The 27,363-nt window shown below is 27.1% G+C and overlaps 1 protein-coding gene across 4 annotated transcripts in view; it reads left to right on the top strand.

Moving 5' to 3' along the window:
* LOC107455886 (uncharacterized) overlaps positions 1-27,363 on the top strand; it is a 43,861-nt gene that overhangs the window by 4,828 nt on the left and 11,670 nt on the right. For 2 of the 4 annotated variants that reach the window (XM_043048062.2, XM_043048063.2), the window contains exons 2-10: positions 6,157-6,334; positions 11,243-12,335; positions 16,847-16,997; positions 18,836-19,025; positions 20,251-20,289; positions 21,261-21,354; positions 23,618-23,770; positions 24,696-24,805; positions 25,967-26,149. In XM_043048062.2, coding sequence (XP_042903996.1) covers positions 6,157-6,334; positions 11,243-12,335; positions 16,847-16,997; positions 18,836-19,025; positions 20,251-20,289; positions 21,261-21,354; positions 23,618-23,770; positions 24,696-24,805; positions 25,967-26,149 — 2,191 coding nt within the window. The remainder of the gene's footprint in view (positions 1-6,156; positions 6,335-11,242; positions 12,336-16,846; positions 16,998-18,835; positions 19,026-20,250; positions 20,290-21,260; positions 21,355-23,617; positions 23,771-24,695; positions 24,806-25,966; positions 26,150-27,363) is intronic. The other 2 variants (XM_016073608.3, XM_071183345.1) reach the window with 1 other exon arrangement.

The raw sequence follows: 27,363 nt of genomic DNA, 5'->3' as shown, positions 1-27,363 counted from the left end.
TTTTTTTTTTTTTTTTTTACCCAACTATGTTAGATGCAGTCTAAGAAAAAAAAAGGAAATAGAAAAGAATTTTCTATGGGTAAGAAGGATTAAGAGCATTTAAGGCATCATTTCGGCTTGTAGGGTCTCTTAGCTTGTAATGTCGATATGAAAAGATCAAAAGATGTCTCTATCTGAAATATTTTACATGAGCATTATCATTTTCTCTCCTTTCTTTGCAAAGATAAAGGAAGATGACAGGAGAATGATTGGTTCTTTAGCTAGGAAATAGCTTAATATTTTTAGTGGTGGATAAGGCAAGTGGTTAACATTGTATATTTTTTTCTTAGAGTTTAAACAGGATTCCCACAGTACTTGAAAAAACTTGTAAGTCCTTGAATTTTTTTGAAAAAAATCAGGGCCCTGAAAAGTCCTTGTAATAAATTCAAAGATAGTAATTCTGATTGATACAATTTTTAATGCTTGAAAAGGAAATGCTTGAGTGAAAAGGGGTTAAAGAAGATGCAAAGCTACTCCTAGATTTTTCACACCCGATTATTGTTCATCTCTATGATGTTTTGAAAGCTGACATTTCTAGCAAATTTTAGGTTTTGCAGCCGTAGTTTTCGAATGATATATAGTGTTTAATCGATTTAGAAATGTGTTTCAACTTCATTATTACGACAGGTTAATATTGTTATCCTATTTGTTCTTTTAATTTATGTATGAAGCGAAATTAATTTTAATCATTTATAACCAAATTTTTACGTTTAGTTTTTACAGCTAATAAATAAAATTTAGTTCTACATATTTAATTGATTATGAATAAACATTGTGATTCACATTAAACTGATTCTTGATTTACGGATCGGAATTCGTATGAAATTTTCTAGGAATGAAAGTGATTTATGAATCACATGTTGAATATTACTTTAAAGTGATATGCAAATTACTCATCAGGATTCACACATCATGATTCCCATTAAAGTTATTTCTGAATCATATAACGTGATACATATTTAAGTAATTTCAGAATCATGCCTAACAATTTTCATCCTAGTAGTTTACAAAGCACAAATTGCGATTCACAAAAGAGATTTGAGAATTATCACTTGCAATTCTTATCAAAATGGTTTAAGAATCACTCATAGCTGATCTATAAAGCACCTTTCGATTCACAAATTGCAGTTTGCATCATAATGATCACAATTCACATGAAAACTATTAGCTAATTACGCAACATAATTCATATTAAAGTGATTCATGTATCACACATTGTGATTTACGTCTTATTAGTTTGTGCATTTTGTATCATTTGCTATTCATATTGTTCCGATTTAAGAAACATAACCGCAATTCAATTTCAATTTACAAATCGCACATTGTGATACGTGATTCACATAATCTTTGAGACTTACTTCAACTTTGTTATAATTTTGATTTACATATAGTGTAGATTCATATAAATGTGATTTAAAAATTACGCTTAGGGAAAATTATGCATAGTCACCTAATTTTAAAAATTNAACATAACCGCAATTCAATTTCAATTTACAAATCACACATTGTGATACGTGATTTACATAATCTTTTAGACTTACTTCAACTTTGTTATAATTTTGATTTACATATAGTGTAGATTCATATAAATGCGATTTAAAAATTACGCTTAGTGAAAATTATGCATATTCACCTAATTTTAAAAATCTCGCTTCACATTTTATGGATATATGTATTTTAAAGAAAATAAAGCTTGGTAAGTCTTAGTTTTCTGTAAAATATTGCTCTAGAATAGATTTTATTATGTTCAAAATACAATACTAATTTTCTGAGGTAACAAAGTAGATAATTTGTTAGTAAAATTGAATAGATATGTTAAATAGATATATTTTGATATTTTAAATAATTTTTCACATTTCCTGTAACCTAAAATTTGATCTAACATATTAAATAAAACTATTTATATTTTAATAACCATGCAATTACAAAACTTTTTCAATTATTTACTGTGCTTTGTAATATGCGTTATTCATTCACACAATTTCATCAATTCTAATTCACTTCATTAAATTTTTCAAGAAAAGTTTCACTGATGCTAGTTTTTAAAAGTTGGCTAGTGTCCTATGTCAATCAGAGTTTTTTTTATTTATTTTTAATTTTTAGTTAATTAGAATTTTTCAAAGTGATTTGAAAACAGCAATGTAACTATCAACCATTTGTATCATTAGATGATAAATTTAATAATTTTTTTTGTTGTCAAGTAAGCATTGTGCTTTAAAAATATACAATTTATGCTTCTACATAATTGTAAAATCTAGTTGACATGTAATTTATTATGTAATTGTAATACTGAATAGGTCCTTGAAAGTCATTGAAAAGTTCTTGAATTTTTTTTAAAAAAATAGAGTTGGAACCCTGTTAAAGTAAAATTTTTTTTTTTTTTAAATTTAGAAAAATTGGTTTCTGGTTTGAAGAGATGAAAATAAGGTTTTGGGGCATAAATAACTGTCTGCGCACTATTACAGTAGTGTCCGCTTTGCGGAGAAGGTTCATAATGGTTTATTTATAGAAGATTAATGGGAAATCAAAAATGTCTGTTTTGTAGGAATATCCATAATGTAAGGTTTTATTGTATATTGAAATAGTAGCAATTCAAAGTTCCCACTTATAAACTTATGTTAATTTGTGTATTTGTTAGTTTTCATTCTTTGTGTTTTTTTAACAAGAAAAAAGTTTGCAAAGCGACACATTTTTAAATAAAAAATTTGGTAGGAATTATTTAAGGCCAAAAATTTCACTGTGGCTGTCTGAATATTCTCTAAAGCCTCGTTTGCGCAGTCATATTCTGCACCCCTGATATAATTAACAACAAATATTGTGAATCAATAAAAAAAAATTATAATTTGAGATCAGCCAGTTATTGGTGAATGCTTTAATTTTACTTAATCTAAAAAATATGCTTAAATTGTAACGTAAAAAAAATTAAAATCAATATTAAGATTGATAATAAATAACTGAGTTATTACCTGTAATATAAGCCTAATATTTATAATATGGGTCTTAAAGTATTAAGAATACCTTTAGAAAAATCAATATTTTTAAAAATTTTGGCTACTTTTTTTATGAGATGTATTCTATAAATCATAATTATTGTAGTACATTAGTCAAGTATCGTAATGATTGAGCATTTAATGAAATGTCTCCTAAGTCAATAAAGAAACTTGCCCCATGTTTTTGATGGATTTTGACAGTTTATGTCAATTTTTGACACTTTTCGACAGGTTTTTGATGTGTCATTTCAAAAAACAGTTGTTGTAGTCAAAAACTAAAGTTTGAGTATAGTAAAATCTGCTGAAATTACTGCTGAAATTTTAAATCAGAAATTGAATTCCAAATTAAAATTAGAAAACTAAATTTTAACTGCTATAAAGTATGAATACTCAGATTCTTAAATAATATTATGAACTACTGATTTTAAAACTCTGTATAAAACTGAAACAAATACAAAAATAATTATTTTAGAAAGATAGATGTGAAAAATTTAACCTAATTATTATCTATCTATTAACTTTTTAACCTAATTACTTAACTTAATATATTAAATTTTCTTTCTTAAATTTAAGATACTCTAAGAATACTTTTAAAAAAGTAAATCATTTACAAAACAGCCTGTTGTTGGCCAAGGTAATGGAGATTAAGGCTCCACAATTGTTACCAACAGGATGGTGGCAATGTGGTCAGAATTGTGCACCAGCTGTCTTTACTTCTAAGCAGTGGCGTACGCAGAATTTTTTCAAGGGGGGTGTTCATAATTTTCTGAAACTACTAAAAGAAATTCGAGTATGTAATAAAGCACTATTATTTCCCTAATTTAGACAGCTAGACAATTTTTACTTTTCATTTAGACAGCATTGTTTAGTTAAATTTTGATTTGATTTTTTAAGTTTAGGAACATAATGAAATATCTTCTCGCATGTAATATCTTCTGAAAAATGTGCAATGTCATATGGGTGGGAAGTAGCATTTTGAGGGCCACTTTCTCATTCATCAGATTTTGTTATGCTAGAAACGTTTTCTTCAATGGAAGTATGACATTTCTGTTCAACAGAAAAACTTTCATTGGTTCTAGATGCTGTCACCTATCTAATTTCAGGTCATGATTTTTTATCAAAATAATTCAAAATTGTTACATTCTTGCAAAGCAGCCTGTAACAGTATCACGTGAATTTGGTTTCAAAAGTATAACCCTTTTATAGTAAATGTTTTTTCAGTATACTCAAAAATACCATGAAAAATAAAAGTAGGCATAAGGCAAATAAAAATATATAGTCTTAAAAAATAATATCCCGCATAACTTCTACTAAAATTTTTATTTTTGCCATTTTATCTGAGCTCAAGGGGGGAGTTTAAACCCCTAAATCCCTCTCTTGCGTACGCCCCTGCTTCCAAGACAAGGTGGTACACATTGATTTAAACCTGGGTGGGCTCGGTTCATGATTTTACGCAATTAAAAAATGAGTTTTTTTTATATAATAATTTTAGATTATTACCAAAATGTGATATTTTTAAAATTACAATTTAATGAAATAGGAAAGTAATTTTATTTGTAAAAAATATATTTAAAATACTCTTTTTCCCTGACTTGTGTGTCTTGTTACANAAGGTCCTTGAAAATTTTGTTGAGGTCCTTGAAAAGTCCTGGAAAGTCCTTGAATTTCAATCTCATCATAGAGTGGGAACCCTGTTTAAAATGCAAAATTAACAAATTAAATTAATGCTATTTTTTATTAATGCAACAAGAGTATAAAGAAAAAATAATTAAGAAACTTAATTAACTTCATAAAAATTCAATGTAACCATGTAAAAACCCAGTATGTTAAATGTTTTTGAGGAAACCCAGTTTTTTGACTACCTGCTGAGCCATCTAAAATCTTATAATACTTATAGTTAAACTATTGTATTGGTGGTTTTTGGTTTCTCTCATTTTCTCATATTGTCCTGGAAGAAGCAGGTTTCTTTTGGACAAAATGCCAACTCTGGTTTTCATAACTTTGTAAAAATTTTGTAGCACAATACAATATCAGATTTTATCAAACTACCAGACCTCGGATAAAAAATTTTTTCTCAAGAAAAATGTATTCATAAAGTTTATAATCATGTCCTTAAATTTACAATAACATTGCCCATCTTTCATAGCTTTGATTACACTGAATTAACCAAAAATAAAGGTACCAATTTTAATTAGTCTTTATGCTGTGTACCTGTGCATGATCTTGGATTTTTGCCAGAGAATTTCGTACACAGTATTGATATTTCTTTGTGAAAGTAAGAACATTTAAACTTTTTTATTATAAATTTTTATCTAGATATTTCCTTTTTTAAAATAGTTTTTTGTTGACAATTTCTTTTTTCTAAAAGAAATAAAAAAAATGAAAACCTGAATTTTAAATGATTTCATATTTTTATGTTCGCTTAAGTAGGCTCAAATTTAAGTAATACAAATTTAATTTCTGCTATCATAAAATAGTAAGTTTTTCACTCAACTCTGCATATTGTGTCCTCTGCAAGTACAAAACATAGATTGTCATAAATCTGACTAAGAGTGCTTTCTATGAAGATAATATGTTAAAAGCTTGAAGTAGGACTCTACCCTAATTTTTATTTCAGTTACCTTAACTGTCAAACATTTTGTGAACATGATGAAATTGAGCAAAAAAGTTTTTATTATATAATTATCTTACCATCAATTAATGTTAATTGAAAATTTTCAGTTAATGTTAAAATTTTGCTCAATTGGCTATGAAAAATATTTGGCATAAAATAAATCAAAATAAGATATTACCATTGCTTTGTTGTTTCTAAGATTTTCAGAAAGATGTTTATTCCAAGATACTTTGGTATATGTATTTTGAATACTTTTTGGTTAATTGGGTGCAAGGAAAATCACCATAAAGGTAACTTCCAATTTTTTTAATTTAATAAAATTTTTTTTTAAACATTGAACAAAATGGGCATTCCTAAAAAATAAAATGATTTGAAAAAAGTAAAAATTTTTTTTAAAATTTCCTTTTACCTATCCAATTGAAAAGTATCCTACTTTGTATCTTTGGAACAAGATTGTTTTGTTCTTGGTAGCACAAATTTCTTTCTTTTTTAAAGTTAAGTATCTTTTAATAGGTTGCTTATCATACAGTAGTTAGTAGTACCACATCCGAGGAATTTTGCCAATCTTTTAGTGGTCGCCAAATCCCTGCTCCTCCTTTACCCATGCAAAATGCTGCAAACAGCATTAATCCATCAGCATATCTTTCCAAACCTGCTGAAGCTGTGCTCAATATACTGCACAAACAAAAAGGTAATGCTTTGAAACATATATTTTTATTATGAATTAGTAAGTTTAAGTTGTTAGCTATGTTTTTTTTTTTACTGTGTTATATGTGAATTAGCTTTCATTGGTTCTACTCTTTTTAAATTGCTATAGTCATTATGAGATATATTTTGTCTGAAAGGTTTCTGGGTTACTATTTTTGATTTCTAGTCAAACTTAGAGTATATTCTGTTTGAATTTTTATGAGTTTTATTTATTTTTCAGGGTATTTTTTAGTCCTGATAATTCTAGTCAATTGATTTTATTATTTTAAGTGAAATGCAACAAGACATTAATCATGTTTAAGCTGAGTTCGCTGATTTAAATCAGCTTGATAAAAATCCTGATTAAAATCTTAATTTAAATTCACTTAAACTTTTTTTTATAAGAAAATAAAAAATGTAAATAATTTAAAATGTCAACTAGTAAAATTTTTTTTAGTGTGAAATTTAAAACAACTTACACCTATTTATCATTTATTTTATATAAATTCTTTGTTTATAAGTTAACATATTTTAGGGGGGATTAAGCTATTTTCATATTATATTCAGTGGCAATAGAAAACCTCTTTTTTTTTTTAATATAAATTTTTTCGTATGATGCAACCAAATTATCGGACCTCCCATTTTTTAGCTTATTTGATTGATTCATATTTTTGAGATAAAAATTAAATCAATTAAAAAAAAGTTTTTGACAAAACTAAGAAATTTGTGTAATTATGAAATTTATGTTGTATTTCAAACGTCTCTTACGGAATGAGGGAAGACATATTCTAATTTTTTAAAGCAATCTAAGAAAAAGCAATTACTTGCTTCTATCTCTGTGAAAGGTTTATTTATTATTTTTTTTGTGCATGCACTCAAAAATTAAAAATTAATTGAGAATTGAAAAAGCTAGGAAATATTATTGTTCATTAAAGTCCATATCTTAATTATTTTTTGAAAATTTCAAATAATTACCTGAAGTACTAGATTATTTTCATGGTAAATTTTTTTTAAAAAAGATAATTGCTCCTAACTTGAATGTGTGAGTTAAAACATAAAAAAAATCATTATCTATTTGAATAGATTTTATGACAGTGCAAAAAACTCGTTGCTTGTCCAAAAAAAANAAAAAAAAAAAAAAAAATTATCTGTTAGTATGTGTTTTTGATATAGATGAGTGAGTTTATTAAACATGTTTTTTGATATTAGTAATTCTCATGAAGTTAGTTAGGCATGAAAACACTCATAGACATTTGTTTTCCATAACAAAGCTGAAAGCATTTGAGAAAACAAGACTAGGCGTTTTTAACTGAGAGAGATATTGAGGGATCTTAGATATTAATTTAAAAAGAAAAAACCTAATGGAAATTTAATTTTTTATTAAGTTAAGCTTGTAAAAAAGTTAAAAATTTTAATTTTGTTTATTAAGTATTTCGTAATTTTACATTCTATTTTAAATATTTTGGGAAGAAAAATTAAATATTCATTTTTAAAAGATATTGCAATGCTGAATAGCTTTTCAAAATATTTTCTGTCATTGAATTGAATAATATTTTATTGGAATAGAATTGTATAATACTGTTTAAACAACAAAAAAATGGGTTAGTAAATCAAAACTTTATGCTTTTAATTATTCTGAAACTCATTCTTAGAAAGATTTTTTAGCCTAAACTTTCTCTTTGAAGAAAATTATTCCTGTTTTTTAAAACAGTGTGATTATGTGCTAAATGTTTAAGCTTAAAATGGGTTTTGTAATGTATAATTTTTCTGACATGGCTCCCTTTTCCTCTAATTTTTTACAGTTAGTCTTTAACTTTTTTTTTACTTGGAAAATTGTTTCGAGTCATTAGTTATTTTATTCTACTTATTGAATTATTCCTGCATTTTTGCAATTTCTTTTACAAATCAGTCCAAATTGATTAATTCCGAGTAGCATTTCTTAATCACACTGTCAAGACAGCTTCGTTAATCTGAATCTTGAATTTTTTTAATCATTTTTTAAAATTCAGGATGAAATTTTGAAACAAAACAAATATGAAACAAAGCTATCAATAGCAATTAAATGGGATTTCCTGCCTTATTTTTATGACATTATAGTGTAATTAGAACCATAGTCAAAATTAAAAACAAGAAAATGTATGCCCTTTTTTTTTAGAGTAAGTTTTTAAATTACATTATTTTTTTGTATATACCTTTTAATTTTCATTGTTATAGTTTTCATTCAGTTAAGTTTATAGTTAAAGTATTTACAAAAAAAAAGAACTATTAACTGGTAGAAAATATTAAACAGATTACAAATAAAGCTTAATGTTTTAATGTCTGATGTAAGAATATCTTCTGATATTTGATTTTCCAGTTTACATTTAAAGCTGTTGGAACTTAGTTTTATTAGAACACTAATGCAGCTTTATTTAGTTCTTGGAATCAATAGAAAATAACATAACTGAAATATTTGATTAAAGCTGTAATGTATTTTTATTTTCTAAGAAAAAAATTATCTAATGTTAAGCAAATGAACAATAGAATTTATGATAATTTTAAAGATAAGTTACAATATTTCTTGATGTGTATGTATTTAGTTCATGCTCTACTCATATTAAGCAATTCAAAATTTTCTTCATAGAAATATGCTTTAAAAGACTTGTATTTCAAATTTACCCCATGTCAGACTTTTGATTTTTGCATAGTTGTCTAATTTTAAAACTCCTCTAGTTAGAATATTATATTTTTTGAGGAAATGAAAGATTAGTTCAGTAGAAATAAGGATTAGAGTTCAGATTTAAAGGGAAGTAGCAAGTAANGTGCAAAAAACTTGCTGCTTGTCAAATAAATAAAAAAATTATCTGCCAGTATGTGTTTTTGATATAGATGAATGAGTTTATTAGACATGTTTTTTCATATTCTCATGAAGTTAGTTAGGCATGAGAACACTCATAGACATTTGTTTTCCATAACAAAACTGAAAGCATTTGAGAAAACAAGACTAGGTGTTTTTAATTGAGAGATATTGAAGCATCTTAGATATTAATTTAAAAAGAAAAAACCTAATGGAAATTTAATTTTTTATTAAATTAAATTTGTAAAAAAGTTAAAAATTTTAAATTTGTTTATTAACCCCTTAATGTTCGGTTAATTTTCAAGAAAACGGTCATAAAAGTGTCTATTTTGCCAAATACACGTATTTGATTAGTGCTAGTATCTAGTTTAAAATAAATTAACTATTTACAATTATCTTAAAAATATACTGGTACTGCTATATGATATGCAAAATGAGAAATAATGTTTTCCGGGCAAAATAAATGAAATAGTTTTATTCTTATTGGCGCATTACTACTGAACACTCCAGCCCGTCATTTTCACGGGAGCGAGAAGATATTCTTATTATTCTTATTTTTACATTCTATTTTAAATTTTTGGGAAGAAAAATAATTAAATATTCATTTTTAAAAGATATTGCAATGCTGAATAGCTTCTCAAAATATTTTCTGTCATTGAATTGAATAATATTTTATTGGAATAGAATTGTATAATACTATTTAAACAACAAAAAATAGGTTAGTGAATCAAAACTTTGCTTTTAATTGTTCTTAGAGTCAGTCTTAGAAAGATTTTTTAGCCTAAACTTTGTCACTAAGGAAAATTATTCATGTTTTTTAAAACAGTGTGGTTATGTGCTAAATGTTTAAGCTTAGAATGGGTTTTTGCAATGCATAATTTTTCTTTTTCTGACATGGCTCCCTTTTCCTCTAATTTTTTTATTGTTAAGTCTCAACTTTTTTTTACCTGTAAAATTGTTAAGAGTCCTTGGTTATTTTATTCTACTTATTGAATTATTCCTGTAATTTAGCAATTTCTTTTACAAATCAGTCCAAATTGATTAATTCAGAGTAGCATTTCTTAATCACTCTGTCAAGACAGCTTTGTTAATCTAAATCTTTAATTTTTGTAATCTTTTTTTATTCGGGGTGAAATTTTGAAGCAAAGCAAATGTAAAACAAAGCTATCAATAGCAATTAAATGGGATTTGTTGCCTTATTTTTATGACATTATAGTGTAATAAGAACCATAGTCAAAATTAAAAACAAGAAGATTTATGTCATAATTTTTTTTTACAGAGTAAGTTTTTAAATTAAATTTTTTTTTTGTATATACTTTTTAATTTTCATTGTTATAGTTTATATTACGTTAAGTTTATAGTCAAAATATTTACAGGAAAGAAAAAAAGAAGCAAACATGCATTGGTAGAAAATATTAAACTGATTGCAAATAAAGCTTAATGCTTTAATGTCTGATGTAAGAATATCTTCTGATATTTGATTTTGTAGTTTACATTTAAAGCTGTTGGAACTTAGCTTTATTAGAACACTAATGAAGCTTTATTTACTTCTTGGAATCAATAGAAAATAACATAAGTGAAATATTAGATTAAAGCTGCAATGTATCTTTATTTTCTAAGAAAAGGAATTATCTGATGATAAGCAAATGAACAATAGAGTTTATGATAATTTTAAAGATAAGTTACAATATTTCTTGATGGGTATGCATTTCGTTCATGCTCTACTCATATTAAGCAATTCATAATTTTCTTTATAGAAATGTTTTAAAAGAATTGTATTACAAATTTATCCCATGTCAGACTTTTGATTTTTGCATAGTTGTCTAATCCAAAATCTCCCCTAGTTGGAATATATTTTTTTTTGAGGAAATGAAAGATTAGTTCAGTAGAAATAAAGATTAGAGTTCAGATTAAAAGGGAAGTAGCAAGTAAAATGTGTGAAATTTATTTTATTTCATCTGGCGCATCGTATATATGTTCCATTTATACACGTAGTTATACACATTTAATCTAAGAAAGAAAATTATGTATATAAGCTTAATAGTTTTTTAAAAACTTATTAAAATGTTTTTTTAGGTCCTCTTTCTTGCAAAGCTTTATGCAGTTTATTGGGATTCCCAGAACCTATTGTGAAGATGGCTCTACAGCACTTAATGTCTTTAGGATTAGTGTTTCAGGACAATTATTCAATGTTTTGCACAGTTGTCAATAAAAGCAATGCAATACCTCAAGATGATATTGTTCTTCGTATTATAAATTATCTGAAAAGGGCTCAAACAGCAATACATACCAAAGATCTAGTTAAGGGTGTTGGACTGAATAACAAAAAAGAAATAAATCCTCTCCTCTACAAGTTACAACAAAAAGGCGTTGTTACCAAAGTTAATGAATCGCCTCCCATGTGGCAACTTGGTGAACAGTTAATGAATAACATTGTGGATAAATCAGCAAAACAGACTGAATATAAACGGGAAGAACAAACTTTTATGCATAACAATCTACCAAACAATGTTCCGAAGGAAATTGAATACACAAAGCCTTTGACTCCATTAGGTGGCAGGCAAAAATACAAAAATGGAGTAAAAGGCTTGTTGCCTAACAATCTATCATATGAGGAGTCAAGCTGTGCAATTGAATCGCCCACCGAAGTGAACGCGAATAACGCGTACGCTGAGTCCAGTAGGTCTCACCTGAAAAATGGAAGTGATATACCTGAGAACTTGATGAAAACTTATCAAGACAATGCAGCCATGGACAATAATGGATCAATACCCATTACTCCAGATTTGATGAATCTTATGAGCTCCTTACAGGTGCCAAGTATGAATAAAAACAACGAATCATCCGGTAAGGGTGCTCCCAATTCATCAAAGCAATCAGACAATGAAACTCCACATGTCAATGGACGTATGAATTCTCGTAATTCTAGGCAGAACAATGAGTCAGGAAATGCATCTCGTAAAGCTGCTGCAGCCGCTGCTAAAGCTGCAGCAGGGAAAATTCCTGAGCAAAATTCAGCTGCTCATTATGTAAATGACGTCCTAAACAGCGACAGCTTTGCTGCCTTAATGAAAAACCCTGTGAGTGCTCTATACGAATATGGCCAAAGAAATCACATTGATACGAAGGTTGAAATCGTTTTATCAGAGGGACCTCCTCACAATCCAAGGTTCGTAATCTGAATACTTTTTTTTATTATTTTAAACTTATTTTAAGAAATGTTCAGGGAATAATTTTTTTCTTCATTAATACTATATTTTCTATAGGAAAGAAAGGGTTAAAAGCACATGATAATTATCTAAAATTTGCCCTGAAATTATTATTTAAAATAATTTGTATGGATATCGGGAACTTGTCTTTATCTTTAACTAGAGTGAAAAATTCTTTAGGGCTCTTTTTATTTCAAAAAATAAAAACCTCTATACAATTTTTATTTTATTCAAGTTAAAAGTAATGTAATTTTTATCTTAATGCTAGTTTTATGTTTTATAATTAAACTTTTATCTCAGTTTTATTTTTAAATTATAATTGTTTTATCTGTAAAAATATTATTTTATATTTAAATTTTAATATTTATTTTTAAATCTTAGTATTAATCTTACATATAAATATTAATATTATTATTCTCATACATAATTCTTAACTAAATTATCTATTATTGCTATCCCAATGCTTTTTATCTAACTATTAAATGTGTATCTAACTATTCTACACTATTTTTAGATTTTATATAAAAAAACAAATGTTTGCAACATAAAGTGTCACTACCATAAAATATGTTCCTCTTATATTAATTTATATTGTTTAAGAATGAAATATTAAAGTTTTTTTTTTAATAGAAACTTTTTGATAAAAGGCTTCTGATTTGTAGTTTTGTAATACTTTTAGTATGTTATTTTCATTAAGTTGAATAACTTCCAAAAGATGGTCTTGAAAGGATTTTTCATGGTTTTTGCATGTTTTTTTTTCCGTCGTAATTTATGGAAGTTATAAAAACAGACGCCCGGTTACTGAGTGGTAGCGCTTAGCGTTCCCGTGGTCCTGGGTTCCAAGCATGCTTGGGAACTAAACACTGGGGATTCTGCGTTCGACTGAGCACCTAAAACCAGAACACCTGCTCCTGCATCCAAGAGCCCAATGCCAAGAAAACTGAGATTGGCACAGTAGGCCCTCTATGGGCTGTTGCGCCACTGAGTTTAGTTATAAAAACTTTTTCTATTACTTGCATAACCTTTTATTCTGTAAGTGGTAAAAAATGGAATCAAGCAAAAAATATTAGATATATAGGCATTTATTAGTTATGGCACCACATGTTGGCGACTGTTTCTTCGAGTTGTTCACGACATAAATATTGATCCGTATAACCCACAAGTACAAATTTTTATTTTGTATTCTAAAAGGTGTCTGTTGCACAATATAATGGGATATATTTCAAATTTCATTAATTTATATACTTTAGCATTGGTCAGTATTTTGTAACCGTAATAAAATTTATCAACACTCATAAAAATGTATTCGATAACTATCATTATGTATAATATTTGCAATATTATCTTTTTATATGCTATACTATCTATAATGATCGCAATACTATCATATTTGATGTTTGTTACTGTTAATCATAGCAATATTGTCGTATTTGTGTAACAACTCCTGTGTAAACAAGTAGTGAATTTTGCTGTGTGGTCCATTATAAGTAATTATCGTTCTATTTAAAATATTTGTACATTTCTTTAAGTGTTTATTAAAATTATTTAAAAAAAATATAGTTGAAATGTACATTAGAGTACAAATGTAATCAAAATGTGACTAAATGTTAGTCAATCTCAGTGGAGATAAAGTGTCAAATTTTTTTTTCTTATGAAGCTAAAAAATAATCATTAAAAAAACTTTTTATCTGACAAACTAAATATTTTGTGTGCATTTAATGGTTTTGATATATTTTCTGCTTACAGCTGTTTGAAACTATATAAGCTTTGTGATGCCACAATTGGCATTACAAATTTATTTTCTATCTTTTAAATATCTTTGATTACTTAAGCTGATTTTTTTATTAATAGAATTACTTTTAAAATAAATCAAAGACTTAATCTTTTAAAAACAAACATGAACATATAATATTTATCCTTCTCTTATAGATCAATGCAACAGATACTTTTTATTTCATTATTAATCCAAAACAAAAATCTATTTATAACTTTTATTCTAATTTCTAACCGCAAATAAATGTTTCGGTTGCATGGTTGTAATAATTCACATAAATTTGTTGGCGACTCGTGATCGCCAAGGTATTATTTTAAACCCAATATTGATATGCTGGTTGGCTTTGTTTTGGCTATGTTATAATTTATTAAATCGCCAATTTTGGATCTCCTACCCATGCTTCTGTGTCCGTTGGGAACAAATTACATGTACTTTTTAATTTGGCTTTTGATTAGGCAGGTTGTGGGGGATTTATCTCCCATGGCCTGTCCTTATTAATATTATGCAAAATTGATTCAACTGAAATTCGTATGGATGATATGTATATTTGGTATCTCGAGCTCTGCAAATATACTACTAAATAAAAGCTTTTTTTATTAATTCTAATCCGTCTCAAGTATTATATTAATCATCTTCTATTTTCATTACTATCTCCAACTGGCCCACTATACCAATACAAACTCCACCCACACCTTAATATTCCACCATCTCAACATAAAATGGCACCCTGAATAATCCTTCTCCATAAGCTTTTACTAGTTTCATTTTTGATAAACAAATTTCCTGGTTCGAGATTTACCTTGTAAAGTTTCAAAAAATTTATTTTTATAGATATTCATATTTTTCAGTATTTTTATTTCCTCTAATGAGTTGAGACTTTAAGTGAGTTGCATACTACTAGATTTTATTTTATGATTGGTAAGCCAGGGATCTGTTTAGAAGAAATTTGGATCCATTAACAGACCCTTCACAAAATATCTTTTCATAAAAACGGACCCTTCACAAAATATTTTAATTTAAAAACGGATCCTTCCCAATTTGTTCATCTTCATTATTGTTTTGTTAATCGAATAAACCCTTCCCAGGAATGGGGGGAGAGAAAATTCAGATATAAACGAACTAAGTTTTGTCTTCGGCAGACGCTTCTTCCTTTATTTGTCCGAAATGAATATTCTGCTGCAGCAGTATAGGCTAAATACCAAATATTTGTATGTTGCATCTCTAATTTAGTAGCAGCAATTGCTGTTTATTTTTTAAAATTTAATTTTTTTCAATTATAATTTTACAGTGTTGAGCATAATTTTGTATGTCTTTACAATTTAAAAACTCCTTGAAAAAGTTTTTTGCAAAAACAGGACCCTATTTGCACAAATTCACAAAAGCAGGACCGTGGTTGAAAGAATGTGACTTAACGTTTATTTTATATTCACAAATTACGAGTTATTTTTTCAAAATTTTACAAAAACGGACATTTCACAAAATGTCTGGACAGACCCCTGTAAGCATAAAAGTATCATTTATGTATAAGGATCCTAGAATATGAAATGGCAGCCAGTAACATGTTCCCCGTGTCTAGTTTCTTTTTCTGCCAAATTTAAAATTTTGCTGAATACAGCTATGCTAATAAAATATTATAAAATTTGTTTAAAGAAATTTAAAATAATAATTTGTTTAATTTCAAAGAATTATGTTTTTAGAATTAAATGTATATATTAAATGACAATTTATGATTAAGCATAGTAAGGTTCATTAAAGTCTGTTTTTTTTAATGCAAATTTATAAATTCGGATGCAACTTCGCTACAACTTTCAAGTGAGCAGAGCTCGAAGAATATTGTAGGAAAATTCCTAAATCTCAGACTTTGCTCGAAAATTACCCAATTATTGTGAATAAAAAACTTAAGTTTCTTATTTTGCTAAAATAAAATCAAGCAAGTTTTTCTATTTTTTGTCTGACAGATATTTTGAATCTTGCATTTAAGTGAATCTTTTGACACGCTGGAGTTTGCATTGGCTTCATCCTAAATCCACGTGGTATTTCTGCAATTACTGTTACAGATTTCTTCATAGTTTTTTTACAGTCTTGATACTTTTTATCTGATATTGTTACTAAAGTTAATTACAATTGTGCATTATAATAATAACTCTTCTACATATGCGTTAGATTTGCGCTGTATTCATCTTGACTTCACATTTTTTTTCAAGCCACTTTTTCATTGGCTATTTCCATGAAATGCAATATTAAAATCCAGATATCTTTTAAATCGAAACTATTAAGATTCGTGAATCTCAAATTGCACATGTGAGTAATCTCCTTTTGATTTTTGACTAAGTTAGTTTGATTAACACCCTTTATAAAGTTTAGAATCAGAAGTTTGAGGAATAAGTAAGAGTACAAATGTAAGGAAAAATAGAATTTTTCTAAGACTGTTGAGAACGCTGGTGCAAAAGAGGAAAAAATTACGCTCAATTCCCAAGATAGTGACCACATTTTACGAGCCCTGTTCATGTTATAAAAAAAAAAAAAACCAAAGGTTTTAGACATTCATTGAGGCTGACTATTTAAAATGGTATTTCCCCCCCTTGTTTAAATGAAAGTTTGAACTATTACATTATTCTATTTCCTGTTCACCTTCTAACTTCTCTCAAAGTTGTAATAAATATTGATTTTATTTATTCATTTATGTTTGGATTCTAGGTTTAAAGCTGTTGCATACATGGGGGAAGAAGAACTGTCAACAGCCTGGGACAAAACCAAGAAAGATGCTCGCCGACAAGCCGCAGAATTAGCTGTTAGAGGTCTCGTAGCAAATGGCGGTTTCGGCAAATTCAGCTCTCTTGCCACTAGTGTAGGAAAATAACTTTTCTAATTACATAATATATATTATAAATTCAGTAACATTCCTACAATAATGTTACCTAATTTATATTATTTCTTTAACTAAATTTTTTAAATGGCATTAGTTTCCTCTTTTCTCGGCTGCCCTCTCTGCTCAGAGATTAATTTTCAGGACTTGACCATGCTTTATGATGTTATGCCTATTGTGACCAGCACATAATTGTGAATGATTTTTTTAAAAGGAAAATCTGTGCTACACGAAATAAGCTCTTCATTCGACTTTTCCTAGGTGTAGCAGAAAAAATCTAATACAGAGTATCCTGAAAATTTCTGTACTCGCGGTTAATGAATTCATTATATATGAAAACAAACTTCTATGCAAATAGTTTTACGTAAATTTTAATTTTGTTAGTATTTTTAGAATTATAAATAATCCTAGTAGTACATATAATCATTATCAAAAATTTATGTCCTTCCTTTAAATCATTTCTAAATTAGTTTGCAAATTTTTTAGAAACTTGAAACACTTCAAAATACAGGGGGGTAACTTCATGTATTCTGATTACTAGCATTTTTTCTGGTCATTTATTGGTTCGAGACACTATTTCATTAAATGGGTTAAAATGGCATGCAGAATTCTTTTTTAAAGGAAATATTATGATCACAAAATTTTAACACAAATTTTATTTTCTAAAAATATTTCAAAAAAGTTAAACTAAAATATTAAAAACAAATTTAACTTAAGAGATCTTTAATTTGACGGGAATTTCAAACTAAAAAAAACTATTGGGGAAATATCAGGCATTGAGAATTTTCTGCACCCCTGTAGATTAAAGTATTTTATAGATCAATTTTTCGGGTGATTTCTTCGTATTCAGAAGTGTAAACAATAAAGTGAGCTTTAAAACTAAATTATAACCATGTAAATTTATAACTATAATAAATTTATAGCACTGTGACAAACTTGTAAAAGCAACTGTTGAATTATAAATTTAAACAAAAAAGAAAGACTAAATGTATAGAGTAATTAATGCAAACTGACGATATCAGTTTGTGATTTTATTCGAATTCAATAGTTCATTCTTTAAGGTTATTAATAAGTGACTCTTTATGTTAAGACTAAATATATTTTCTATTAAATACCTATTATATAAATACCATTTTTCTAAATGAAAAAATTTATCTTTGAATGGTGTTTTCAATGTAATAAGGAGCATATAACGAGGCAACTTTTCCTGTTTATAAATCATTTCTAGATTGTTGATTCAATAGAAAGGTATTCTTGTAGAGTTGATCTTTATTATTGAAACTAAAATATTAACAAAAATATGTTGTGGTTCAAAATTTAAATTGGCATGATTCATTTGAAATATTTAATATTTTTTATCATGATACATGTTGAGTGTGCTAGATATTTACTGATTATCACAAGTCTGTAAAAGCAATATTGAAAAGTTAACATTATTTAACACGCAGATTAAAATATGGCACATGATAAAAATATCTTCCTAGTGTTAAAAATTTATATTACTTACATTTTTTCATTAGTCTGTTGGGAAATGATTTACAGTATTTTTTTATTTTTAAAATTTAGTTCTTTATACATCAAGTAGCTATTATAAATTTTAGCCTTTATTTGACATACAAATAGTCTCTGGCTCAGATAAGTCTTAGGACTCAACTTTTCATAAATTATTTGAAACTATATCTGAAGAATGAATTGGAAGTAAAAACTGTCAAAAAATAATCATATCAATTCTTATTACATCTTTAGAAAGCTATTATTCAAATATGTGTGTTATTTTTTTCCCATTAATAGTTTTAAATGAGATTTTTTTCCTTTTTTAGTCAGAATCAGTCAATGAACTCCCACCTGTTGTCAGCCAATTTGATATGATAGCTGCTTTGAGCCATAAGACTTTTAATGAACGTGTGCTACAGGTTCCTGAATACATGGGCGGCCGAAAAGTCTTAGCTGCCCTTGTAATGAAGAAAGGTGGTTCCGATAGTAGGGGAAATGTGATATGCTTGGGAACAGGTAAATCAATTTCTTTAAAAAACTATATGTTAATATGGTTTAAACTTTGTATTTTCTTATGGTGTTACGATTGAATAAATTTTTTTTTTATATCTCTTAAAGACTTAAAATAGAAAATTATAAATTTTTTTTTTTTTAAATAAGTGTTTCTAATTTTGTTACCTAATTCTATAAGTTTGTTGCTTTTCTGCTTTGAAACTAAATTTTATAAACTTTCATAGTTTTAAAAATTATTATTTCTGAATCTGTCTTATGATTTTCTTTTCTTTTTTAGTTTGGCAGGCATTCACATACAGATAGTCTGGTGTTTACTTAGTTTTGAAGTTCATCAAGAGAACTTATAAATGCGTTTTTTTTTTAAATTGAATTTTCTGAAAATAGTTCTTTTAAAAGTATCACACTTCATAGAAATTCTAAGACTTTTGGGAGTTCAGCTTAAAATGTTATTTTTTGTTTCATAGTGGATGTGTGGAAAAATTAATTCTCTCTGGAGAAAATATATTTTAAAATTTGATATATGATGGTAAATATTTCTCATTTTATAATTTAATCATGCAAAAGATTGCAATATTAAGTTTTATATTTTCTTTAATGTTTTTGATTATGCATACTTTAGAATCAAAAATTATGTGGAATAATTAAAATTTTCATTCTTTGTAGAATAAAACCTTTTCAATGATCGTTGAATTAAATGATGAAGTGTTAATATTTTTTGTAAAAAATGATCTTTGGTGTGATTTTCTTTTAAAGTTTCTTAAATTTTAAGTATCTATGTCGATGTAAAAATAAAGCCTTACAGATAATATTTTAATTTAATTCTTTCAAGACCAAATTATGAGTTCTGTTTTTATTCTTCCGATTTTGAAAGACAATATATGCTGTTCGGTGCTGATTTAAAAATTATTAGGAAAAGCAATATTCGTGATATTTTTCTGTTTGATTTCCTAAGAATTATGTATTTTTTTTTTAACATTCCTCTCAAATTACGTAGATTGGAACATAGTCTTTAATTTGTGTGTAAAAACGAAAAGAATAAATGTTATTCAAAGTAGTTCAATTCTTATCTTCAATCTATGTTTAAATTAAAAACACAATAATTCAAGTAACATAATCCTAACTTCTGATTCTTTAATATTAAAATAAATAAATAAAATTAAGGTAAACTACCTTTATACCATAATTAGATATTTTAATACAATTGAATAATATTTTTGTTTTTAACTAGGAGGCTCTCATCTCTTACTTGCACCACCTACCAATCTCAGTAATTAGCTTTTCACTCATTAATTTTTCTTAAAAGTTAATATATTCCAAAACACAAGGAATAATTTTTAAAACTGTTTTTTTGAATGTCTATTTACCAATATATAATAAATTATAAAATTGTAATTTATGAGCTTTTTGTAAATGTATATTGTAATGCAACCTGAAAAATGTACTTGAAAAATATTTTAACTTAAGAATATAAATTGTGTGCCCTAATTAAAAGAAATGAAAAAGGATTAATATAACCTATTGACAACTCATAGCATTTTAAATAAAAAACAATTTTTATGATTCTTGAATTAAGTTTTTATGTTCATAAAACTTTCCAAAAAATGTTTAGATTTATTTCTGGTAACATCTAGTTTTCCTCTATTTGTTGTCTTTACTTAGCATCAACTTAAGCGTGAGCTTATAAAATGATCTTGAGAATTAAATAAATTGTCCTTCAATGATAGGTAAATAGACATTATTTAAAGCAAAAAAGTGAGAAATTTGCAATAAAAAATTAAAAATTGCACTAATGTTTGAACAATTCCAGTATTTTTTTTTAAAAAAAAAAAAACTTGCCAGGTTCACGAATGAAAAAAAAGCCTGTCAAAATTCAATTCTCTACCTAGTTGCATATTTGTTATTTGCGGAGTGGCCTGCTTTTATTTGTTTACATCAAGTTTAATAGTTAATAACTCTCAATTAGATTTTCCTTTTCTGCTGTTTCATATAGTATATTTACGGTTCTTATCCTGAAAGATTAGATTTAAAAATTAAATTTTTAACTGTTGGAGTAGTTGGCTTATTGAAATACTGTTGTACCCAAATTCAAATGAAATATTTAAATTTTTTATCTTACTTGACTATTTAATATCGCTTTTACTTTTTAAGCAACTTACTATTGTTTTAATAACTTTTTTTTTCTTTTTAAATATGGATGCTATTTTAAGAAATTAATTTATGACCTTTTTTTATTTATAGGAAATAGATGTATTACCGGTGAGGGACTGAGCCAAGATGGCTTAGTTGTAAATGACTCGCATGCTGAAGTTATAACTAGGAGAGGCTTTCTCAGGTACTTGAATTAATAGTAATTTTCTTAACTTAACTTCTTTATAAATGAACAGAGTAAATGCCTCCCAGTTCATTATATTTGAATGTGGGTTGCACATACGAAAAACATTTTAATCCCTGTTATCAATTTAACTGCCTTTTCTCTACAAGTTTCTGGAATTGGCACTTGTACCCACCATCAATGATACACTTGATGTTTTAGTAATTTGTACATGTAAAAATGTAGTAATAGAAGTTCAATGACAGCATTAAAGTATTTGGACATTTTCAGACAAATATGTTACAACTCAATGCTACACTTACACAGTATTAGCTGTACCCTTACCCTGAAGCAGCATTTGTACCTAAGATTATTATCAATATTACAATAGAATTTTTATGATTGAATGATGGGCTAATTGATCAATATCCTAGATTAGGCATAATTTTTCAAGAATTTTCTGGAGTGTTTTTTTTTTCTTCTCCAAAGTATTATTTCAAATTTTTGATTTCTTTTTCTTAGTTGACTGTTATGGCAGTGATCGCCATTACTAATTTTTTAGTGATAGTTGAAGTATCATCATTGATTATTGATTTTCGGCCGTTACATATACATCTTAATTTGGATGTAATATAATAATTATCTCAAAGAAATGAATAAAATCGTTTAAGTAAAATTTTTTTATTAAACAAATATTAGTAGTTTGAAAATGGCCACATTTAAAATATAAAAATAATAAAGAAAAGTCCCTTAAAGGGATCAAGATAACATTCTCTACATCTAGAATTTTCAGTTGTGAATGATATTTAACGGTTGGGACTGGGAGCACCGCCAGTCGCCACAAATTCAAAATTGAAAGAGAATGAATTTGTTCCGAACGGACAGTTAGAAGCGTGGGAAGGGATCTAAGATTGATGATTTATCGAAAGATAACATCTCCAAAATAAAGCCAACCTCCCTTAGTCAATTTTAGGTTTGAAAATACTTTGGCGATTGTGAATTGCCAACACGACTGTGAGAATTTGTATAACTATGTAACTGAAACATATTTGTTGTAAGAAATTAAGAATAAAGAGTTATAAATAGATTTTTGTTTTCGGCTAGGTGCGACAGTGAATTAACGAGTTCACCTTAGTATTGAAATAAAAATTAGCCGTTACATTGATCGATAAGAGAAGAATAAAATATTTTCAGGTTCGCTTTTTATAAAAATTGACTAATTGATTAAATTTAAATATAATTTGATTAATAATGACTAAAAAAAATAAGTTTAAGTAATTTAAGAAATTACTTACATATTTTCCCTTGTATTTTTTGAGAGCAAAATTTTATAAGATTATTTTTTTTAATAATCAAATAAAATAATTTCAGAATTTTAGCTAACAAAGTATTTTGTATTGGTGAGTAGATTCCCTTCTATATATTATGATGCAGAAGTTGATAGTTATAAGCCTTCTTGTTTGCAGTGTTCCTTTGGCGACATAGCGACAATTGTTGCCAATGTAATAACAAATATCACAGAAATTTTGTATGGATGACTAATTTGGCGCTTGATATATTTACATTTTCCACCATTAATATTATCATATTGATATAGTATTGGGATTTTAAAAATCGTGTAGTTTTTGAAAAGCGAGTAACAAGACTATATGCATTTACTGTGGAATTGCTGTGAAGGGATTGTGTCAGAATGTTGTATTGAAAATATCTGGATTTTGATAACCATGTGAAAATATGTTGCCAATGACTGCTGGAAAAAAGATACGAAATCATGTGAATTTGAAATTAAATAGTCTTAATAGAATACATCCTAATAAAGTATTTAAAATATCTGGATTTGAAAAACCATGTGAAGCTGTGTCAGTAACTTCTAACCATGTGGATATCTTATAGATTCATTGTAAATTGAGTTTATCAAAAAACAAACTTAGATAAGTGATCTAAAAATTAATTGCCATAAAGATATTATTAAAAAAATGAGATTTTTATAAAAAAAAATGTGGAGTTTAACATATTTTAAAATAGTCTAAATGTTTATATTTGGTATGCACTCTAAAGTGTATATGACATATATGTTTAATAACTTGTATCACTATATAACTTGTATATTGCTATATAACTTGTATCTCAAACTTTTACATTTGTCTACCATGTTAAATTTTGTGACCTTTCATGAAAATTTAGGTGATCCTTTTGAGCAACTATGTTTACATAACTGGTTTGAGCCCTAGTGATGAGTCATTTATATGCCAGTAATATAATTATATCTTTTTGAATTATTTAGGTTCCTGTACAAACAGTTAAAAACATACGAATTCGGCAAAGAACATTCCATGTTTGAATCGACTGACGATGGCAAATTACAAATCAAAACTGATGTTACATTCCACTTGTATATTTCTACTGCACCATGTGGAGATGGAGCTCTATTTACGCAGTGTGTATAGATTCTAATCTTATTTTAAATGTTTTTTTGATGTCAAGGGTTATACTATCCATCTATCTATATTTATATATTTTAAATTTGAAATTTTTTTTCAGTTTTAATTATTTAAATTTTTTTAATGATTATCACTTATTGATTAAAATTTTGTAATTGTGGAAGCTTTTTTACAAAGCGTAACTTTTTTAGTGGGAATTTGATAATGTAAGAGTACAACATTTAATATAATAAGTTACTCTTTAATTCCTACAGTGTCCAATTCTTAAACCTCTAGGCATTTGTCTTGTCCAATATTAAAGATGGTGACTTAACTTTAGCAGAAACCAATTTCTCTCTTAAAAAAATGTAAGTGCACAGCAAGGAAAATTCTGTACAATACTCAGAGGGTTAGGGTCCTAACACTCAGAGGGTTAAGTGTGGTCGATTATTGTACAGGGTGACCACAGAACAGAGATAACTAGAAAGTTTATCATTTAGGAAAAATCAGGGAATTGAGCTAACCAAAAATATACGAAAATGAATTAATTTGAGTTTAGTGGTACTTAAGTCTTTTAATTAAATTTTTTTTTTTTTTAAAATATTGTTAATTTTCAGTTTTAATGTCAGGTTTAAATGTTTTACAATAGATATTATGAATAAAAGTAAGGCATAACTGAAAAATTAACATTAAAATTTATGACAAATTCAGCAATAGGTTATAAGATTATTAGATTTTATTTATTATATCCATAATTAATCAGGTTTTATTAGGGGTTATAAAAAGCCCTGAAATTAGATAAAATCAGCCTGGGAAAATCGGGGAATTTTTTTCCGGTGTTTGTGGCTACCAGTGTTGCAGCTTCCATTCTTTTAATATTTTGAAGTTTAGTGTGTTAATTACTATAATTAGTAAATCTAATTTCTTCATTGTTTATGTTAGTAATTTAAAGCCTGGCGAAAAAGTAGAGCCTCCTGATGATAACGATGGCCAACATCATCCAGTGTTCACCAAGAGTCTACAAGGGCTTTTGCGATCCAAAATGGAAGCCGGTTAGTCTATTTTGAAATGAGTTTTTTAGCTTAGCAGATTTTTCTTACAATTTTTCTTAGTGACTTTTTAATGGAAGTTTTTTATATTTGTTTTGTATTACTTATTAAAATTCAAAAAATTGTGATTATTTTTCAGCTTTGTTAGCTTTTTGTTGTATTTCAAAGTTTTCTTATTTCGTAAGGTTATAAAGTAGTAATGTAAACTAAAGAACTAACTATGAACAGCAAAGTAGATATTCAATATCTTTTCTCAGTAAGAAATAAAATTTAACTGAACTGATAGCTTTTTTCAAAATATTGTATAAATTGTTATGAAAATCATTTTAATAATTTTAAGTTTTATTATATTTAATTGACAGTATATCTTAGTTTTATACACGGTATAGCAATTTTTTTAAAACTTTAAACTACATGTTCCCAAATGTTTATTGCTTTATTTGAAAGAGCAAACCTCCCTATTATTGATGTAGTTGTGTTACATATTCATTCAAATGACTGTCCTGGATAACTTCATAGTAGTCCAATCTATGAATTCAATATTCCAGTACATTTTTAATAGTTTCAGGTCTTATTCCACAAATAACTCCATCAATGGATTGTCAGCATAACATAACTCTTGAATTGAGTCACACGATTTGACCACAGCAGTAAAATTATTAGTTTTACACTGCCTGAACATGGTCCTCTGTTAGTGTTCATTAGTATCCTCTTCTCACAAACTTTCTTCACAAATTTGTGTATTGATAAGCACAGTTAGCGCATTATTTTGGGGGAAAATTTCATTAAAAAATTTGTATTGTTACAGCAATAAAACATTCACTTGAGAAATATGTTTTAGATATTAAATTTGAAAAATGTGTCCATTTCATACCATGGAGATATGATACTGCATTCTTGTCAACATTTCAAATGGGCAATTAATGAGCACATAATTTAAGAAGAAACCAGTAAATGGCTCGCTCTGTACTATTCTGAGGGTTAAAAGTGATTTTAATTTTTAAAAAAATTTCTTGATTTTGGTCACTGATTTAAGATTTACTAGGGTTTACCTTTTTGCTTAACCTTTTCACTCTTATAATTCTTACATTATGTTTTATTTTTAGTATATAATAACGTTATATTTTGCATCATTATATACTATTGAATTTATATTGAATGCAGGAGAAGGAACCATACCAATAGATACAGAGTACAGGTTTCAAAGCTGGGATGCTATTCTCAGAGGAGAAAAACTGCGTACTATGTCATGCAGTGACAAAATTGCTCGCTGGAATGTTTTGGGACTTCAAGGCGCTCTACTAAGTCATATTATGAAGCCTGTTTATTTGAGTTCTGTCACACTTGGTAAGTTTCTTTGATAGCTTTTATGTGGATTCAGAGTCTGGACAGGTTGTGATGGTTTTATTAAATTTAATATCTAATGCCTTGTATTTTTGCTAAATTAAATCTAAATGATAATATTTTATGAGAATATTTTATGTCTTAAGCATTTAAATAGTGTCGGATGCCAACACTAGGATATTCTATAATTAATATAGAAAGTGTATATTTGTAAAATTTTTTTAAAACATTATCTGGCGAATATACCATTTTTTTTTATCTTAACAGAATATTTAGTAGCGTTAAGTGCAATTTGAAGATTAAAATACATTTTTGTAATAAAAAGTAGGTCTGCTTTTAGCATTTAAATTGGAAATATTTGCAATTTTAATCTTTATTTCGAAGACAAAAAATCAAATTAAATTTAAGTTTAAAGAAAAAATTTATTTTGTACTTTGACCTTTTTTTAAATTAGTTATATTTGTTCTAGTGATGAGATGAATCAGGTTTTCTATTTTGTTGTTGTTGTGATTTTCACCTTTTTTCTTTCGATTCTTTATTGGATTTATGCTATGATAAAAAAAAAATTTCATGTATTTCAAAATTTTTGCAATTTTTGCATTTTATGACAATGCAAAAAGTTTGCATATTTTTTACTTTGTATTAAGATAATGTCTAAAATTTGCACATTCTTTGTGTATTTATCATGGAATCATCTAAAATATAGCAATTGAAAAAGCCATTATTTAAGCGTGGGATTTGAAATTCCTAGTTTGTAATGTATTTAAAAATTGAGATTTTAAAATACATGATTTTTAGATCACATGGAAATTCATAGCAATAGTTGTCATAAAAGAGTGTATAAATCCACCTTGTTTAATGATGGAATTTAAAGTACTACGAAATGAGGTTATTCAAATTCACTGGACATTTATGTGACATTGATTTTTTAAGAAACAAAGAATCTAGTAATAATTGTAGAAAAAAGGTTGATGCTAAAAATGAGAAAAATATAGAATTTATCAGAAAATTAATTAAACTTTGCTTAGCTTATTGTATATGTGCAGTAAAAGCTATGATTCATAAGGGTTTGATTTTCCTTTCTAGCGTTTCAAATAGCAGCATTATATTATGTTAATAATTTCAATAAGTTTAAGAGTCCAAATTTCAACTCTTTCAAGATAATTAAACTTTTTTTTTTGCACTTAATAAAATTGATGCTACAAAGACTATGCTCA

This window comes from Parasteatoda tepidariorum, chromosome 7, assembly GCF_043381705.1.
Source record: "Parasteatoda tepidariorum isolate YZ-2023 chromosome 7, CAS_Ptep_4.0, whole genome shotgun sequence".
NCBI classification, from domain to species: Eukaryota; Metazoa; Arthropoda; class Arachnida; order Araneae; family Theridiidae; genus Parasteatoda; species Parasteatoda tepidariorum.
Note: the sequence above shows the minus strand (reverse complement) of the source record. Positions and strands in the feature narration are given on the sequence as shown.